At 37.9% G+C, this 20,479-nt stretch overlaps 1 protein-coding gene across 2 annotated transcripts in view; it reads left to right on the forward strand.

Annotated features, from left to right (window-relative positions):
- Positions 1 to 16,686: 16,686 nt before the first annotated feature.
- col11a2 (collagen, type XI, alpha 2) overlaps positions 16,687 to 20,479 on the forward strand; it is a 58,771-nt gene continuing 54,978 nt past the window's right edge. For both annotated transcript variants that reach the window (XM_035529249.1, XM_035529250.1), the window contains exons 1-2: positions 16,687 to 16,745; positions 16,880 to 17,010. In XM_035529249.1, coding sequence (XP_035385142.1) covers positions 16,908 to 17,010 — 103 coding nt within the window. In that variant the 5' untranslated portion in view covers positions 16,687 to 16,745; positions 16,880 to 16,907. The remainder of the gene's footprint in view (positions 16,746 to 16,879; positions 17,011 to 20,479) is intronic.

The following is a 20,479-nucleotide window of genomic DNA, read 5'->3' on the forward strand; positions in this document are numbered from 1 at the left end:
GTGGAAGTAGATTGTGTTCGCCCTATTCCGAGTACAGGCCATGAGTACTGGACGGGTCCACCCACAGCCCTGGAGGAGGACTGCCTCAGGGGCTCTCTTTGGGTGGCTGGCAACAGTAGGATGTGCCTCTTTGCGTGTCCTGTAGGGCCAAGGATATGCCTCCAGTGCCTGCGCTTCGAGCGAGCGCTGCATCAAAGTGCCTTTTGTGTTTGTCTACAGGTGTATGTACTTGTTGTAATATGTTGTTTGTTCAGGCTGTGTCCCACCAAGGATGTTATTGCCGCTGAATGTCATAGCCACACCTCTGGACCTGCCGCTGAACGTCGTAGCAGCACCTTTGGTCCTGTTGCTGAACATCGTAGCAGTGCCTCGGGACCCACCGCTGAATGCTGCAGCCATGCCTTCAGAGCTGGTGGACCTGCTATGGAGCACAACCAGAATGCCCTGAGACAGGCATGGACTTTGCCTTTCCCCCTTATTTACTAAGAGTCCTCCCTTGTTGGCAGCTCCTAGCCTGACTTGTGTTGGGTTGGAACCAGGCTTTGCCATATATGTTATGTGCTTTGTGCATGGTAGCCTGGGTTTCGCTGTCCTGGGGATTGACGTGTAGGGACCCATGTCCTTGGGAGGGGATACTGTCATGGAATACTCCGCTTCCCACTGGCCATGTGGTACAGCCCACCGTGTGCAATGGGAATTCACACTCATTTTTCTCATTTGTATCCACACCTATGTTGTTTAGAGCACACCTGCACCTGGTTTAGTCTCGTTATGTCTGTAGGTATTTAAACCCCAGTTGGGGTGTGCATCGTTGTCGGTCATTGTTCATGTTCTTATTCACATTGTTCATGTTAGCCGTATTTATATAAATATAAACTGTTCACTGTTTATTTTATATGTGAGTGCCGTTGTCTTTTTCGTGTGTTAATAAATGTCTGTTTCCATTGAGGGAGTCTGTACATCATGTTCTGTACATCCTGTTCCCTTCCCTGCGGCACTCGGGCCGTTACACCCAAACACCCCAACTGGTGGTTGTCAGGGCTTTCCTCTTCTACGTTGTAATGACCATTTGTAAGAATTATGGAAAATTACTACAATATATGTAATCAATTTAAACCCATTAAGACGACAGAATGAATTGTTTTTATTTAATAGAAAATAGTATAGTAAAAATGTTCCAAAATGGTATGTGAAAGGCTTTGGTTGTGGACATTGTGAGACATTACTGGGAAAAATGACTTTTGATTACCGAATACTTTGATTTGATTAGCCTTTAGAAATGGCTTGTCAAAACTTTGCATATATGTAATATTTATCAGTACATTTAAAAGCATTAATGTTTCAGATTAAGTGAAAATGGTACAGCAAATAGTGTTGCTTGCATTTATGAGAAAATGATATAGTAACAATGAAAACAGTCATTTTGAAACATTATGGGAAAAAATTATATTCATGTAATAAGCATATAAACCTATTTAGACTCATTATGATTTTAGTTTTCATTAACAAAAATCGGTACAGTATATAAGCCTTATAAATGTAATCATATATCTAAGTATCTAAGCATGCTTCTTCTGTAAAATGTAATACTTATTTATATTAGGACATTAGTTTATATTTATCAACAAAATGATAAAGTAAAAGTGCCTCAGAATGAGATAGCTAAAGCCTATCTCTTCCATATGGTAGGGTTTTTTTCATATTCTTTTGGTACATTATGGGCAAACATTAAACGTAGTTGCCTAATTTATCTTTTGGTATACCAAATTAAACCTACCCAAGATTCTAATTACATTGTAAGTTTTGTATTTCAGACTTGACATAGTTCAGTTTCCTCATAATGACACTGCTGATAGCCCAGGTCCTGCTCTTCCACATGGCACTTTATATTTTGAATAATTTCAGAACTTTTTAAAAAAACAACTGTGCATATAACAGTGAGGGAGACAGGGGAGGATGCAGACACTGAGGATCAAGTAATTTCACAACCATAGTTGTTATGATAGTCCTAGTTTGATGTCATTCTACACAGAAATGAGCAACAGAGCATATTGACTTGGACAAAGACTAGAATAAAACCATAAGAGAAATAGGGAAGGTGGTTCCAGGCTCCCACATGGCAGTGGGTGGTCAAAAGCAGCACTGCTTGCTCTAGTTCCAGGCACCAGAATACAGGATGCCACAACAAGAGAGGCATATAGCAAGCATGAATGAATGGCAGGATTGAGTGGCCAGGACTGCAGGCAGTGGAGCATGTGCGGCCAGGACCAAGGCTAATGAGGCAGGTGCAAATGGAATTGCAAGGAACTGTGCAAGGGTGGCTGGGAATGTGGGCAGTGAGGCGGGGATGGCTGGGAATGTAGGTAGCAAGTCAGGTAAGGCCAGTATTATGGACAATGGGTTCGGGGCAGCATTGAGCCGTAGGGATAGAGTGACAGATCCTGGGCTGTCCCCCTACCTTAGGTTTCTGATCAAAATGAGACAACAGAAGTAGGAAAGGAGTAGGAAACTTTGGCAGGTAACTGCCAACTCCTCCCACTGATAAGCCCTCCTTTAATCAGAGTAAATCAAATTTCTTGGGGAATCAGATACTTCTTAAAAAAGAAAAGAATACTCAGTTACATTGATTCCTGTCATAGAAGAAATCCAGTGCAGAGGATCTTTTTGCCCTTGAATAAGACCTTTTTCCTTCAGTGTGAAGAGAATTACTCTCCCCAGAGAGGTACCATTTGGGATGGCAAAATTCATGTGACTTCAGCAAAGTAGCCAGACTGTGCCATTGCTCACTGTGTACTTTTTGTATTGGTTATACTGTAACAGGGAGGCAAGGCAGGGCACAAATAAAATGATGAGCAAGTGGAATTACTCAGATTAAAAGAAAGTAATTCCACAGTCATAATTAGCACAGTCCAAGTTTGATAAGCCAGTGTCTAATGTCTAATGTCAGAGCATTGTGACAGCATGTTGTCTTGGGCAAAACATAGAACAAAGAGAGAAACAGGGAAATAAAACATCACTACACAGCTACAAAGACAGGAAGACAAAGGGTGCAAATACATAGGATAATTGGAGGAAACCCAAAACAGCTCAAAATAGTGAAAGGCAGGGAATTACAAAACCCAAGACAGGTCAGAGATGAAATGGAGCAAAAACAAAAACAAAACTTTGAGAAGTAGCCAAGTTTCTGTAAATGCTTTATTAAAGTAATTTCTGGTAGTCAGTGGCTGTCGTCTCCATGAAGCTTCCCTTCTTTCTATCTCTACCTTTACTCCCCTTAGGCTTCTACTGTATCTACGATCCCTGCTTTTGAATGTTGCACAAAAGACCCATCTGTGCTCCCAGCCTTTTCCTGACCACCCTTCCCCCTTTCTCAACACTCCAGTGGTACATTCCCTTTCTCAACACTCCAGTGGTACATTCCCTTTGTCAACACACCAGTGGTACATTCCCTTTCCTGCCCATCCTCCCCTGGTATGCATTCCACGTTGACCGGACCTATTTTGAAGCTTTTCTTCAGCCACCTTTAACTCATATCTCACTACAAAAAGTACATTATTGCTGCACAGGTGAACGGTTGTCAGAGACACCTTGAACTGGAAAACTAACAGTGTTGTGAAAACTAAATCAGTTGCTCATCATAATTACTGAAGACTAAACTGGTCGTTACAGCATTGCAGAGAAAAGATAAACCCCTCTGCCTTCATAAGAATAATGTGATGAGAGAATATTAGATTACCACAAAAACAGCAAGAGTCTGTTTTTCATTTTGTTAGAAAAACTTTGAATACATTGATTGAAAGGAGGGCAGTGTGTGATTTTAGGATTAGGAAAAGGGTAGTTTCATTCTTAAATGCTGTGACACTGATAATTATTATATTAATCATTAGTAAAAGTAACAAATCATTGGGAAAATTATGAAGTAATGTCACTGAGAAAAATGTATTTTGATTATATTGTTAGGTATAAAGTGTATTGTTAGTCATGGTGATCATCTCTACCTTGCAGGTCAGATGGAAAAGTCAAAAAGGTAATTTAAATACAGACATTAAATATTATAACCTTGTGTTACATTTGCTTGCAGATCATATAATTAAATTTCAGAGTAGTTCACTACAAATACTCTGAATACTCTATGTGTATATTAAAGGTATATAATAATAACACCACAATGATGTTGAAAACTGGGTGTTGTGCTAGTAAATAAATATATTTTTCGTTATTACTATTTCATAGGTCTTCAGGCAGCAAATGTGCCTTTTTTCAGACAGTCTAACAAACTGGACATGGAAAAGGACTCAGCTACATCTGGATATTGAGGTTAGAAATGGCAATATATTAATTTAACCACATAACGCTATGTTTTATAGATAAATTAATATATGTGTAAATGCTGCTAACATCTAACACCAAACTATAAGTACAAGGGAGCTAGTCTTTGCTAGCTTGACTGAATTTGCCAGTGGCTCTTTTTTGAGCTTCTTCACCACAGTCATATAAATAGATGTAAACTCTGTGAGATCAAAAGGAATTAGACATAGTGACGGTGGTCCGGTCTTTACATCTTATCTTCTTGAACTTTATTTATTAACAAGAATGCACATTAAGAGCAGCTCTCACTTTATCATCCAGAGGACCATTTGTTACCACTGCACACATTAGGGCAAAATAAAGTGAGTTTAATGTTACAGACAATATACCAGGATTAAGGGTTTTGACATGTTAATGTCACTGCCCATTCATACACAATTGCTTTTATTCATTGCTGGTGGAATGCAATGTGGCTGAGGATAAAATAAATGAATTAAGTATGACTATACATTTTAAAATAGAAATTGAATCTAAACATTACATTACATATAAGACTAATCAATCAAGTTATTAATTTGGATTAAAAAAAAAAAACACTTGTGGAGCTAATCTCTGAAATGCTATTCCTGGCTTTAGGAGCTATATAATAAGATCTTGCACCAGCTATGTTGCAAATGACCACAGGGATTTGCAACATTGCTGTATCTGCTACATGTTCCAGTCTTCACTTAGCAAAATGAAGACTCCTGTAATACTATAAGAGGTCAGCAATATATTCTAGAGCTAGGCTGGTAAAGACAAGCAAGACTTTGTCAATATAAAAAAAATGAAGCCTGTAAATTAAATAAAACTAGGGTAAGATCTAAGTTTCTCCTTGTAAAAATGCAAACTGGTACTAAATGCAAAAAAAATGCAAACTGGTACTAAAGAATTACATTGTATCTGAGTATCACATGCTGTATTGTTGATTTTGCATACTTATCTAATCCACGTTTCTGACACATATAGCATATTGAAGTTCTCTCTATCTATCTCTTCCTCTCACTCTTTATATCTCAGTCCCTCTCTCCCTTTGATCATTGCTGATGTCTCTAGGTTTCCACCTTTCTCACTGGGTCAGCTGAAGTGACCTCCTTTCCTCTCCTGCTACCCTCCTTTCCTTTTTACACTTTTTCTCTGTAAATAGTGTTTGATCCATTTTCCATCATCAATAGACCCCATTCATTCCCTCTCTCCCTGCACATGCCTCTGGACCCTCTTCCTCCATCCCTCTCTATTCATTCCTATAATTTTTCTTGCTAGTAGCTTTCCATGTCCCCTCTCAAGCCTTTTCCCCTTTTTCCTGTTTATCCTTAACATACTTCATCTTTTCTCTTCTTGGTAGCCTTATGCTCTGTGCTATTTTTGGAATCGGATTGTGATAGCATGATCTCTTACAGATTACATAAATATAAAGCTTATACATATATAAAGGTCTTATGTCGCTGAAAAAAAGTTTTTTATGTTTTATGTTTTAAATGTTTTAGGTCTCTATGCAGGTTTGATATTGTTTAATGGTGCCAATTCTAGGTCATTAAAGAACTTTAAGTTTGAACTGTGTTAAATGACCTAAAACATTGCAGAATACACTATGTTTAAGTTGCTGCAAAATTTGACCATTATAAACATTACAGAGTATAAAGGTACAAACACTCACTTTATTTCTGCCATGAGGGGATTAAATGAGTGTATTGGAGTAAGAGCTCTACACAGCTCAGTGGGTCAAAATTGTATTTTTAATTATTCTTGTGTATTCACAATCGACCTTATGCAGGAACAGCTAATATGAACATATGCTCATATGAACAATTTGAGATCTTGCCACACCACCAATTTTCTCATATTTGGAATTTTCCAGACCGGTCATACAGATCATCTGTTACCTAAAAATATATGTTATATATTATCCTGTTCAACAATACTATTTTAATGTTTACTTTGCTGTTTTACCAAAGCAATCTAAATCACAAATATTACCATTAATCTGATTTTCTAAGGCCTGATATGCTATGATGCTGTGCACACTATCCACTGATTTCATATTAAGTGAACAATTAGGTTTCAGTAAAATTATTTACATAATTTAGACCTTAAGTAACAGTGTATTGTTTGTTTTCCATTCATTGGTTTTATCAACTCTAAATTATACTTTTGATGTTATAGTGATATGTTTTACTTAAAATGAACAAGAGCATACATTCATGAGAACTTTGAATTTGCATATTTGACAGCCACAAAAAAATCTTTATAAGTCTAAGAGCCTTTCCTTGTTTATCCAATGTCATTAAAAAACAAAATGCAATCTAAAGGTGAAAAGAATATCTTTCTATGTTTTCAGTCAAAGAGAACATATCACTAAAGCCCAGAAATAGAAAAAAATCACTCATTTTATAGGACTAAAGGTATGGCTACTTGGCTCAAAGTTTAACAGTACCCACCCTTATCCATCTGCCTGTATGTGTATGTGTGTGTGTGTGTGTGTGTGTGTGTGTGTGTGTGTGTGTGTGTGTGTGTGTGTGTGTGTGTGTGTGTGTTCGTTTGTATAGCCACATGTATCACACCTGTTCCTTGTTTTATGTCATTACTGTGCATGTATATAAAGTCTTTTTTATTCGTTGGTGTTTGTAGCCTGTGTGTTTCGCTGTATTTGTTGTTTACGTGTGAAGCTTATTTATGTGTAAATAAACTTCACTGTGTTCATCACAGTCCTTTTCTGCATCCTGCATCCTGTGTTACAAAATCATCAACAACCGATGGATGCCAGGAGCGAAGCAGAAGGGAAAGAAAAAGCGTAACCACTCCTACCCAGCCCTTGTGGGGAAATCCTCCATAAGAAGGAATCATCATCAGTGCCCACCCCGGAGACAGGCAAAACATCTGTTGTGCTTCCTGGCTCATTTGCCCCAAAGCCGGAGAAGCCGTCGCCACCCAAGTCGATGGGCGATCCCCCCCACAAACTCGTCGGCCCTCAACCCAGCCGATGACTGGGCGACTGGCTGAGGTTCCTGTCAGCTTCCCTGGACTGTGTCAGAATCCTTTGTGTGGTTTTGTTAATGTACCTGTCCTGGTCACTGTACCCATCCCTGTCACACTTACTGTGCCGGTCACTTTGTCACCCTTTGTGTCTGTTCCTGTTCCCGTCAGTGTGTCCGTCCCTGTGTCTGTCGTCATCTTAGTCCCGGTCTTTCTCCCTTCTGCCCTGCTTTGGCTGGCCTGGTTGTTCAGCCTTCCTGCCTTGCCGTTCGGCGTTGGTCTGGGGGCCGTAGCCCAATAGCCGAAGTCACGCTGGTGGGGGGGGGGGGGGGGGGGGGGGGTTGTCATGGCATGGCCCCCTCCTTCCAGACATTTCCTTGTGTTTATGTGCGTGTGTGTGTGTGTGTGTGTGTGTGTGTGTGTGTGTTCATTTGCATGGCCATGCCCTACCTGTGTATCACACCTATTTGTTGTTTTACATCACTACTCTGAATGTATGTAAATATAAAGTCTTGTTTAGTCATTGGTGTTTGTTGATGTTTGGTCCTACGTTAGCTTGGGTGTTTCTCTGTCTTTGTTGTATTACTTGTGTAAATAAACATCACTGTGTCCAACATGGTTCATTTCTGCATCCTGCCAAGCCTCCCGCATTACACCTTAACATTAACAATACCAACATTTTTCCTTTAAAATACCCTAGCATTAGGTAGGACAAAGGTAGGTATTGTTAAGTTTCCTTTTAAGACTCCAAAACTCTTTTCCACATTACAGTCACCCACAGGTTTCTGGTTTTGTAAGTTCTGTCTATGTACATTCATCAATAAGTAATATTCATACATACAATTACTATATGAAAAAAAATTCCAAATGAAGAAGATGAGAAGCAATGAGCAAGACCTTGTAACATGCAAAACCTCACAGCATGCAAATGCTGTGCTGCTACCACTGGTACCTATGAAATAATCTATCTGCTGCCTGTACTGTAATAACTTATAATTTCTAATGTTGTTGTTCATGTTGTCCTATAAGGTCTAGAACATCAAAGAAATTAAGTAGACATGGTTTGATATTAAATTTGATAAAAAAGATCTTGCCAAATTATTCAAATGGGAGAGGGGTTGAGTGGATCATAAAATATATTGCCCTGTGAGGTTTTGCAATGGAAAATGCTCCACCAGGCAGTCACTGTCAACGACCGCATCAACTTTTAAATGACATAAATGAATGGCTAATTTGACACTATAAAAGTCAGTGAGTAACATGGACAGACAGTGTGTCACAATTTAGACTGCCATAAAAGAACAGAAAAGTAAAAACCAGATATTATTTTTGACCAAGATAATCACTACATGATTTATATCGAGTATAAAGGTAATTCTTCCATAGTCCAATTACACACTGCAATCTATTATGTTAACTAACCATTAAGTGACAATAAACTGTTGTTTATATCCCATTTAAAATATCAGGACACATAACACTGAACCCAATGAGTAATGAAGCCTGGATGTATATGTAAATAAATGTTCAGCTTCACTTTACACATGGCATGAAACATGTTTGTAAAAAAGTAGTGTTGTTTTCAAATCACACAAAAGTACAGCAGGTTACTACAGTTATTAGTACTGCTGATTCACATATTAAGTGATTAATTGTTTGTGAAGGACCAGTATCCAGTGGGTTTTTTTCACATTCCTTATGTTCCTGTATCTGATTTATCATTTGGAGTAATGTGTTTCAACACACAAAACCATATTCTTTCTATGGTTTACCATACCAACTACAACACACACACACACACACACACACACACACACACACACACACACACACACACACACACACATATACATTCACCCCATTTCCTCCTCTGAGCTATTTTGATATGTAGTACCAGGCTAGGGTGTGTGTTCATGGTTTGCAGCCCTGCCCAGTAAAATACAGACTCGTTGAGGAAGTCTGCAATATAATTTTCTTGCTTTAATGTAATTACAAGGTCCCATTTTAAAATAGCGAGGATCACCACACAAACATGCTATGCCTCTCGGTGGGGAAATATTGCTTCTAACCTCTTAATACTTAACACGTCTAACCTCTTAACACTTGAATGAAATATGCACACACACACACACACACACACCCAACCACACACATGCCCAGACACCCACACACACACACACACACACACACACATTCAGTATACTTGATGCAATTAAAAATTCATCTGTTCACTCTAATGTGTCAGAAATACAAAACAATCATACAGCCTCCAGTTTATCTCCAAACACTGATTAATTATACACATTTCAGATGAGTGTTTAAAAAGTTTGTGCAAATTATATAATGTTATTTTTTCAGTTGTCTCAAGGCCAAAAAGGTTCTAAAACATCTGCTGGATCTAAAACAAAGGTCAGTAGCATAGTTAACATAGTCACAGAACCAAAGAATGCAATATACGACCCAACATTCAAACTTTTAAAAATATCCACATTGTTTTGCCTTCTTTTTCTGAAATTGGTCCACTTGATTAAGCATACTTTCCAGATGGTGTTATGGCTGCCCTATAGTCTTGTCCTCTTTTCTAACTCTTTTTCTTTTTTGTTATTACTTTCTGTCTCTAGATCTTAACCTCACATTCCACACAGGGCATGATTACAGTGTTTAAATTTGTAAACACTGCAGACTAGAGTGCACCAGCTAGGACCATATACAATAAAATTTTTAAAGCCAAACTATTCCTATTCTGTGAACTCTATTTTTCTGTCTTGGAACATTAGACACTAAAGTCATATTACTTCTGAATGAAAATAAAATCATCTTTTAACCAATTATGACATGTGAAGAATAATGTGTGTACTAATCAACTTTGTAATCACCACAAAAGTACTCCAGCCAGTTTTAAATGTTGAAATAAATGTAACATTTCTCATTTTATATATATTTTATATATATATATATATACACACACACACACACACACACACACACACACATATATATATATATATATGTGTGTGTGTGTGTGTGTGTGTGTTTATTGATGTATGATATGATATAAATATCAAATAAAATAAAAATTACAGCATGAGGTAGAAACCTTGAGAAGAGGGGGGTACCATCCTCCTCTGGCTGACAATGGTCACCACAATAACAATTTTAAGAGAAAAATATTTAAATAAATGAAAAAATAAGCAATGTCTAGTCCAACTTCCTGGAGGTCCTAGTTTTGTCCCGAGGTGTGCATGTGTCCAAGACCCATCCCTCAAGAGAATGTCCATTAAGAGCATTTAAGACAGCTGGAGAAGTAGTTGGCTAGGGTGGTGGTGTGGTAGGATAAAGCAGGGGACAACAGGAGGTGGTGGGAGTAGACTTGGCAGCCAAGATGTGTAGAGGCTAAGTAACATCACAACATAAATTACTGATGAAGAAAATCTTTTTTTGTATTTATTCATTTACTGTGGAAAAACCTATTTTCACTTTGTAATTGTCAAGTTTATGTTGTCGGCCAGAGGAGGATGGAGCCCCATGAGGAAGAAACACTGAGAGGGGGGGCCCTCCCGGGGGGCCCTCCCCTTTTGAATCTTGGTTCCTCCCCTTTTGAATCTTGGTTCCTCTCAAGGTTTCTTCCTCATGCTCTAAGGAGTTTTTCCTTGCCATTGTCGCACTTGCTCATTGGGGGCTTGGACTCGGACATGTATAAAGCTGCCTTGTAACAACAGCTAATGTAAAAAGCACTATATAAATACATTTGACTTGAGTTGATTTCATTGTTCCTGAATCAAAAGAAATGAGAGAGCAAAAGCAAAGGATAGAACAGAAAGAATCTGCTAGCATTGTTTCAGCATTCAAACAAAGTCCCCAGAGTAAATACCTGGAACCAGACAGAGAAGTATATTAAAATGATGGGTAATACCGAGGCAAGAAATTTTTACTGTTTCTGTTAGATAACATTTTCACATTTTCACAAAAAAGCTTTGTGGACAGGACAACCATTTATGAATGCACCCGAAGTCATGAGTTGGATCATTGTCCCATTGGGACATTTACCTGATACTTTTACCCAAAATTTGCCATTATGACTGACTACAACTCAAGCAATTGTGGGTTTAGGGCCTTGCTCAGGGGCCCAACAATGGCAACTTGGTAGTGGTGGGACTTGAACTGGCAATCTTCTAATTACTAGTTGAGTGCCTTATCCACTGAGCTACCAGTCTCAGGAGATGCAACCAAGTCTCCAGGCAGTGGCAGCCAAATTTTGATCTAAAATCTCTTTGTATTTATTGGAGTCTATGATCATATATCCTGCCTCACAAATGAATTTTACCATGCATCCCACCACACCCTTTCCCTATACACTTCAAAACACTACATTGAATTTCAGTCCTATGTTTAACCATTTTACTTCATTATACTCTGTTTACCAAGCTGTCATAGAAGTGATGTCAAGGAAGCCAAATTAGGGCTTCTATCTGGGTGGGGCATTACCCTCTCATTCACAGCAATATTAGCCAATCGTGCATGTCTGTGTGCTTATGCTTGCTGATGAGAGAACATAGTGCATGTTGCTGCCTGTGCTGCTCTGAAAGATGTGATGCTTGGCTTTGTGTGTCTTGGAGGAAGCATGCTCCCACAGTTAGTAGTTGTTGCATGACAGGGATAGCTAGGTAACCAGTGTGTGAGATGACAAAAATTGGGAGAAAAGAGGAAGATAATTAAAATACAAGCTACTATTATATGTTTGTTTGAATGTTGTCTGATCTACAAATTAGCATTTTATATCACCCAGTTTCTTTGGGCCTAAAGGCATGGGCATGTTTTAAAGAGCATGGTCTAGTCATAACTAAACTCATTACACAAAAAAATATTTTTGCAACTTTACATGGAGGTGTATACAATAATCTGAATGAACCAACCAGAAACTCAAATTAAGGCACAAGTCTAAATAATAATAATTTTTCCATGTATCTATTCATGTATCTAAGCCCAAAGAACCTTTAAAACTAAAGTGGTCAGCTTAAATTGCAAACTTTAAAGGGTCTTACATTTCATAGTGTTTTCTTTTGTCAGTTTTTGAATCAAACTTCAAAATAGGCAAGAAAACATTTTTAAAATCACATTCACGGAATCCTTCACCTAACAAAACTTCTAATCAAAATATTCCATTGCACATGTCGACTTAGTGTGCACAGCTGCTTACCTTCATTCTGTTCTTATTCATTCAGCGTATAGATATAGGCGACCTTAATCCGATGAATGACGATGTTATTATCAGTAAAGATTCAATCCAGCTGTGAGACCATGTGCATTTGTTATGATAGTCCATAGCTCAAGTATATGGATCAAAAAATAAATCTAACTTAAGCATAAATTCAAACAATCAAAAGGATGCAACATAAAGCAATTACATATAGCATATCTGTCATGCAATGGACACAGTAAGCCATTATGTAACAATGTAACACCAAGATATGGATTCAATTCCACTTAAAAATGTAATTCACATTAAATATTATGTAGCAATAACACACAACAAAATCAGTAATTTACATACCAACCAATGACAGACCTACGAAGAATTTCATGCTCTGTTTGCACCACGCTTACCTATTTAGATGAAAGCAACCATAAGTGCAAGTTCTGTACCTCCATTTGAAGGCCAGACAAGCAGAAATCCTTTCGGGGGTGGATACATGCAAGACATCATGTAACTTGAGAAAGGCCACTCACTGTTTACTTTGTCCTCAAGGTCCTAGTCCCCTTCCTGGTGGAAGAGCGATTATGTTGGTCATGGTACATTGCTGGGTGAGGTCATCCCCACAGCCAGATGATGAATACAAAGATGCCACACATGAACCTAATATATATAGCCTAATATGAGTCCCAATTGTACATGCTGAACAGGATGATGGAGAAGAGTTCAAACATTACAGTGACCAACGTTAAAAATCTTAGAGGGTTTGAATCGCAGAGTTATAATATGGCTGTTCTAGACATTTTAATGATTGTGTATTAAAAATAGATAGATAGATAGCTTGTGATAATTGTTCATAACGCAGCGTCGTGGGAGCAGGTTTGTTGAACAGGTAAGCAATGTGCAGCGGGCATGTGTGTGTGCGTGTCCCTCTGGCTGGGTGCTACACCATGACTGTAACGGTGACCGGTAGGGAGACGGATGCATGTGCAGAGAAGAGCAAGATTTATTAAGGGCAAATCGAGAGTCGTAGTCCAGGGTCATAGAGCTAATACGGAGAGTTTTAGAATACATTAGAAAATCAAGTCCTAAGATAATCGAAGGCTAACGTAAACAGAGGCTTTGAAACAAAGACAGGCTTACATACATCCAATATATTCAAACACACACATTCAAACTGCCAAAACACAGGGAATCGGGTATGTTTTAAATATATTAATTTAACAAGATAGAAAGGAAGGACAGGTGTGAGCAATCAAACGAGGGGCGGAGAAAACGAAACTATGGTATGGAACAAAAATACACAAGACCGGAAGACATGGAACATGGAAGCTGGGAGGGACTAACCATCACAATGACAAAGATAATCTCTACATAATTATAAATTATTTTTATATAAGTTTTATATAAGTTATTATACAAGTTTTTTTTAAACCAACAAAATAACAAAATAAATTCCACTCATACATTTTGTTCAAACACAAGATAAGAAAATAACTAGACAGGCTAAATAGAAATTAACAACACAGCTAGAACAACAAACATGAGAAAAGTTAGAACAATAAACACAATAGGCTAGAAAAACTACCACAGGCAGAGCAAACACAATTGATACATGGATAACAGTACCAGCAAACTAACAGGGAACTACACAGGGTTTAAATACATGTATAACAAGAGTTATAGGTGATACAAAAGACAGTGAAATATATGTATAACAGGAGTTACAGGTGATACAAAAGAGAATGAAAACTAAAACAAGGATTGGAACGGGAATGGAGACAATGAAACGACATGGAAACTAGTGAGACAAGGATGCTAGGAGGGGCCAACCATGACACCGTTCCAGCAAAACCACTTTACAGCAATGTTTTACAAATGATTTTTAAACTATGGTTTTGAACTAAGGTTTTCATATATATGGAATCACTGATGAACAATAGTTCCTCCATTAGAACTTGCATAAACTACAATGCTTTCAGGACTTGCAGAAATACTGGGTGAGCCAGCCTGACCATTAAGAAGGTCAGAAATTTCACATAAATATGCTTGAGTGATGGATTAAGCATGTGCCTCTCCTTTTGCTCATTTAAGGAGAATAAGGGTCAACTCAGTCAAGGGTTGGGATCCGTGTTGATCACCACTTAGACTCAATCCTCACCTTTAAAAAATATTCCTCCAGGGTCTAAACATGGAAATGGTGTCTAAATGTTTAACTTCACACCACATGGCAGCCTGACCACATCACCAAGGTTTTGGAGCTTTGGTGGTCCCTGGATATATATATATATACAAAATCCGAAAGAATATCATTTTATACTTATAGAAGTGTTTGCATAAATTACATAAGTATGTATTTTAAAAGCATCCAGCAAACACCTGCTCTTATTTATGAGTCTTCATTTCTCCTTTCCTCTGCTATGATTTGGTAATTTGCCCTGTACTTTCCTGTGTGAGTCTAGCCTACCTGTCCCAAGGTGCAGCTTTGTGGAGATTTTCCATGCTGAGACTGCCATAAAATTTTGTTACACAAACATTTTCTATGTGTCATAATGACTATAGGTCAAAATCAGTGTAAATCCTCAAAGAGGCAAGGAAACATTGACACCACATATACACAGTAGAACACTCCAGTACATCGGTCAGCAACTTCAGAATACAATAATGGTGCCAGCAGTGGTGGATTACAGTTTACAATTGGTGGTGTATTAGGTACCACCAATTGCTATAGAGCAGGTGTACCTAATATTTACTAAATGTATAGTGTGTCAGCCATTTTGTATTGTCATTTATTCATGTGTAACAGTTAACTTCACTTTACTACACTATTTGCTATTAAAGATCCACAATGTAGTGTAATTTCATCATCCATGAAAAGGCTTGATAACGTTTGTCTGTTTGTTTGTTTTTTCTCTGTTTACTAATGTAGGTTAACGGCTGGCTAAATCATGTGTTAGTCTTCAAAAATTTGTAAAAATAAAAATTAAAAAAAAAATTAAAAACTATGTCACTGGCAAAGGTATCTGTCCGAAACTGTGGCTTTGTTTCACTGGCCTATTCTACCTAACAATTCCACCTAGATATTGTTATAGTGGACAAGAAAATAGTGGTAACATACGTCATAGTTCCAAATGATTTCTTCCAAAGGAAAAAATATGAGAGGAAAAAAAACTGAAAGAAGAATTAGAGAGAATGTGATGGGTTAACACCAAGGCTGTCCCAGTGGTGAGAGGGGTACTTAAACTATATATATAAAAGGGAAATAAGCAGTTTTAAGAACCACAGCTATAATAACGATGCCTTGAAGAGAACGCAAGTGCAGTACACAGTTGGACAGCTGCATATGTAGTTTGTTTCAATCAACCCAAAGGTTTTTCCTCATTTTTACTAACGATAAAAACGTCTGGAGGGCACTATGTTTATTTACACTGAGCAATTAAGTCGTTTAAATGTCTTGGAAGAGAATAAAAGCCGACATTGAAAGTGGGTGTGGTGAAACGTTGTGAATGACACAATGCGGATGACAAGGTGATTGGCTAACTGGTTAGAAAAAAATATATACCTCTACAGACTTGTTATTCTTCCCGTTCCTTTCCTTAGCGGACAAAATACAAACCTTCAAATGTCATGTAAAATATATAAAAGGATTATATGGGCTTCCCTATCGAAGACGATTAATAACTGTTTACATTTCCCGCTTAATTAATAGGTAATATGTCATTTTGGTTTACGATCGTCTTCATATACGTACAATTGTGAGCACGTCTGCTCACGATTGTAAATGTATGATGTCCTCTTTATTTTTTGCGCACGTAGACTAGCAAATGTGCACTGTCGCACGTACTCCCCCCTCCTTACTTTCTTCCTCTTATTCACTCTCTTCGAATGCGCGCGCGCGCACAAGCACACACACACACACACACACACACACACACACACACACACACACAGAGAGACAAACACACACGCACACACACACACGTACAAAACACACACACACATACACACACACACACACACACACACACAGGGGTTCTTCGCTCTTCGTGGGAGAAAGTAAGAAGGGGGAGAGATTTAGAGAGTGATTCCAAGTCACTCTCTGCTCTCTACACTTTGGGACTCCTGCTCACACATCTGACTCAATGGGGCTTTAGCACAAGTTGGAAAAACAAAATATTTATTACTAATTCCCCATTAGTATTTAATCTTTGTACATATATAATTTATTTTCGAGGTAGGTGTGCGTTAAATACGTCTCTTAGAGCGCACCATTTTGTTACTGTCTCACAGAAAGCTCAGTCAATGCTATCCTCAACTGATTTTCTGTGACAGAAGGCAGGTCTAATTTGATACTGTCCTGCATTTTAGTTTTACCAAACCGTCAAACTTGGAAGCTATGGATATTCGGAAGAAGCGAAGACCGTGGCGCGCAGACCTCACGTCAGTCGTTCTGGTAACCGTTACGCTCATCCAGTTCCAGATTCTACATGCTCAAGCAGGTAAATGTTTTTATATCGGTAAAATTATACTATTTGTTGGAAGTATTATATGTTGGCAAACACAATAAGGCAAAACGTCTACTATAAGTACTTGAGAATGTAAGCTACTTTGAATGTGCATGTGTATGTTTTACCTTGCTTTATTACGCACTGTTAAAAGAAAATATTATAGATGTTTAATTACAAGACTGAAAACTCTAACGTATTTTGTGATCCATAGTGCTTGCCGAATTACACCACATGTTCATTTTGTAATTATTTTTTGCATCCTGTTAATTCTTTAATTCTCCTGTCCTTTCTCTGTGATATGCTACTGTAGTTTTTACAGTTCAACTTTGGTCAAGTATCATAGATTTCATTTTACTTTTAGAGTTCCATCACAGTGTTGCATCAACGCATGTATGCATGTTTGTTTTCTTTTGTTGTTGGTTGTGGTGGTTTACGGTTTGAGATCAGACCTCGTCCTACCTGGGTACTGCAGTATCGCAGGCGGGGGCATAGGTTTGGATGGTGCGCTTTACTGTTAAGGTCAGGTTTGTTATTCTGACTATAGGCCTACATATTTACGTCGTTTAGGTTTATGCCATTAACAAATAGATAAGGCAACAAAGGATAAAAAGATGATGCAAAGATACAAAACAGTGTAGCATAAGTACATAGTACATTAATGTATAACTATACCTAAACGTGATCTCTGCTTGTCACCTGTGCCCGACAAACCATCCCACTCCTCAACGTTCTACAGGCTACAGTAGACATTTCGTTACATTGAACAGGATCTATCTTCATCACGTGATTATCATGAAAGCAGTATTTTATTATTTCATCGCAGTTTTGGACATGGAAATTTGGTTTCTGTTAAAGGTTTGCATTGGCAAACGCATAATATAATAAAATTTAAATATAAAAAGCATGGAAATCAGAATATCGTTTCCTTTTTCGACGTGCTAATTTTAGTTCTAATGTAATCCTATCACTCACCAGTTGTATGGATTGTAGGCCTGTCTATCTTCTCAGTCACACACCTACTCATATAATTAAATATTTTTCGCATGTCTTAAATGATGCTTACCCAAATTTTCGCACCAACGTTTTTGTATTTCTTGATAATTTAACCAATACCCGAGATCAGGTAAATGGTTGTAAGTCTATGCACTAAAATGTTCATCTAATATTACATATCTCGTTAACTATTTCTTCTGTCACCTAATGAGCGCTAAAGGGAATTACTCGGAGAGAGACTTTATTTAAAATGACAGATTAGTTTTTTGCCATTTCATTCCTTGCGCATTTAAACGGAAGTTTGATTTTATTTTATTTTTTTACTTTTATGAATAGATTATTGTAAGGGGCTCTGTGATTCCGTGAAAGCTAGCCAGTCTGAAAATAGTCAAAGAGTTAGTGTCTCCGTGTATGTGCGCTTTGTTCAGTTATGTTTGTGTAACTGCGCACGTCAGTGTGAACCTTTTTTCAGCCGACGTGGGGTGTGTATAACGAAAATGAATGCTTCAGTGTGTAAACCACAGTAGAACTAGTAGAACCCGGTGTAGAATACTTTCGTTGTGATCTATTTTTCGCTTCATAGTTGTTGTAAAGGAACATGCCACGTACTTTGGAAAACGTTTGTGCTTAGACAGTACAAAACTAACGAGACAGACTGCTTAAATCCAGGTTTTAGAACGCAGAGGTTTTGGTCGAATATGCTATGCTTGTTTCACATAGATATTCCCTGACATTTGAAGTTTTTAAGGACAATCTTGTAAACGTTCTTATGTTAACGAAACAGCTCCAGTTGCGCCCTTAATTCCACTTTCCTGTGGCCCTGCCCTACGTTTGTAGCGTAGAGTGAATTGGGACTCTGTGTAAAGCAAACTTGCACGTGAGAGAGAATGTGGGTGTGTCAAGAAACCTTGGTAGGTCAAGTTTATACCCTGCTGCTGGCTGTCGTCTGATTTTAATTCGCGATACCCGTTCACTCTCTCTCTCTCTCTCTCTCTCTCTCTCTCTCTCTCTCTCTCTCTCTCTCTCTCTCTCTCTCTCTCTCTCTTTCTCTCTCTCTCTCTCTCCCCGAAGGTACGAAGGAGGCAGCAACTAGTCTTATGAACATGCATTACATATTATATTATTATTAGTCTTTTGCAGGCTGCAATACATCTGTTATAGTCAGTGTCTGAACCTTTAAAATGCTCTTGTAAGTCATACTGAAATATAATTTATTTATAAAACAATACCACATTCTTAAAAAGCATGGCCTAGGTCAAGACAGAAAGTGGAAGTTTATTTTTGTCTGCAGCTATATCTGTATTATAATCGCAGACTAGATGCAGTCAACCACCTCAAGAGTGGTTATAATAAACATTCTTTTTGCTAACCACAGCAGTGTCTTTGTAGTGAGGTGAATGCTCACAAAGTCCTGGTGACAAAAAAAGTCTCATTCATGTGCAGAAAATGTGGAAATGTTAAGAAAAATCTTGCCACTGAGGCTCAGTACTTAATAGTACACTCTTGCATTCTACTTTGGAATTAGATTTTAATATTTCTTCCAAATATATTTCAAAATGTATTTGCTTATGAAGTTTCAGAGGTACTGTCAATAAAAGGAAAAACTTGACTTTGCAGCACTCTTCTTATATGATTAAGTTCACCTTTGTTAAAATTAGATAAGGACAGCTTAAACTCTAATTTAATATGATTAAAGTGCTGTCACTAGTCAGACATGTTTTACAGGTTTCATCACCTGAAATGTCTGGTTGCTTGTTCTTAGTTCTCAACAGTGCTCAGCAGTTTAGGTACTGAGGAATTCCTATGTAAAATCTCAGAGGATTTCCACTTTGTTTTCACAGTCAGTGAGATATTCACATGGCACCTATGCTGAATGTGTTTGTGTATTTCCCACTATTACTGAAGTCTGAGTCACCTCCTGGATCATACTTCATGATTCCATATTTAAAGGAAACATAACTTGATCTGATTTGCCATGATTTAATAACTGGTTAATTTTAGAATTTTTAAGTTATAAAATTTTAAGATAAATCTTTTTTGTTAATTCATTTATAGAAACAGTTTGCACCCATACATTTAAGCTTATCCTGCTATATTATCTGATTTGATTTTCATGATCATGAAGTGGATCAAAATGGTGTGTGAAGATATAAGATGTTTGTCTGGATGTCTGTTACCCCCACAGAATATTGATCCTGGATTTTATTTATCTTTTTTTGGGGGGGTTGAAGTATACTAGTCCATGGGAATTAGTAGCTCAGTGGTTAAGGTAATTGACTAGTAATCAGAAGGGTGCTGGTTCACCACTACCAGTTGGATCTCTGAGCAAGGCCCTTAACCCTCAATTGCTCAAGTTGTATTCAATCATAAGTGTAAGTTACTTTGGACAAAAGCATCAGGTAAATGTCTCACAGAGCACCTTCATGCTCCTTTAAGATGAATTATTTAATCCCTTTTTAATGTTAGT

The sequence above is a fragment of the Electrophorus electricus genome, chromosome 8 (assembly GCF_013358815.1).
Source record: "Electrophorus electricus isolate fEleEle1 chromosome 8, fEleEle1.pri, whole genome shotgun sequence".
Classification (NCBI taxonomy): domain Eukaryota; kingdom Metazoa; phylum Chordata; class Actinopteri; order Gymnotiformes; family Gymnotidae; genus Electrophorus; species Electrophorus electricus.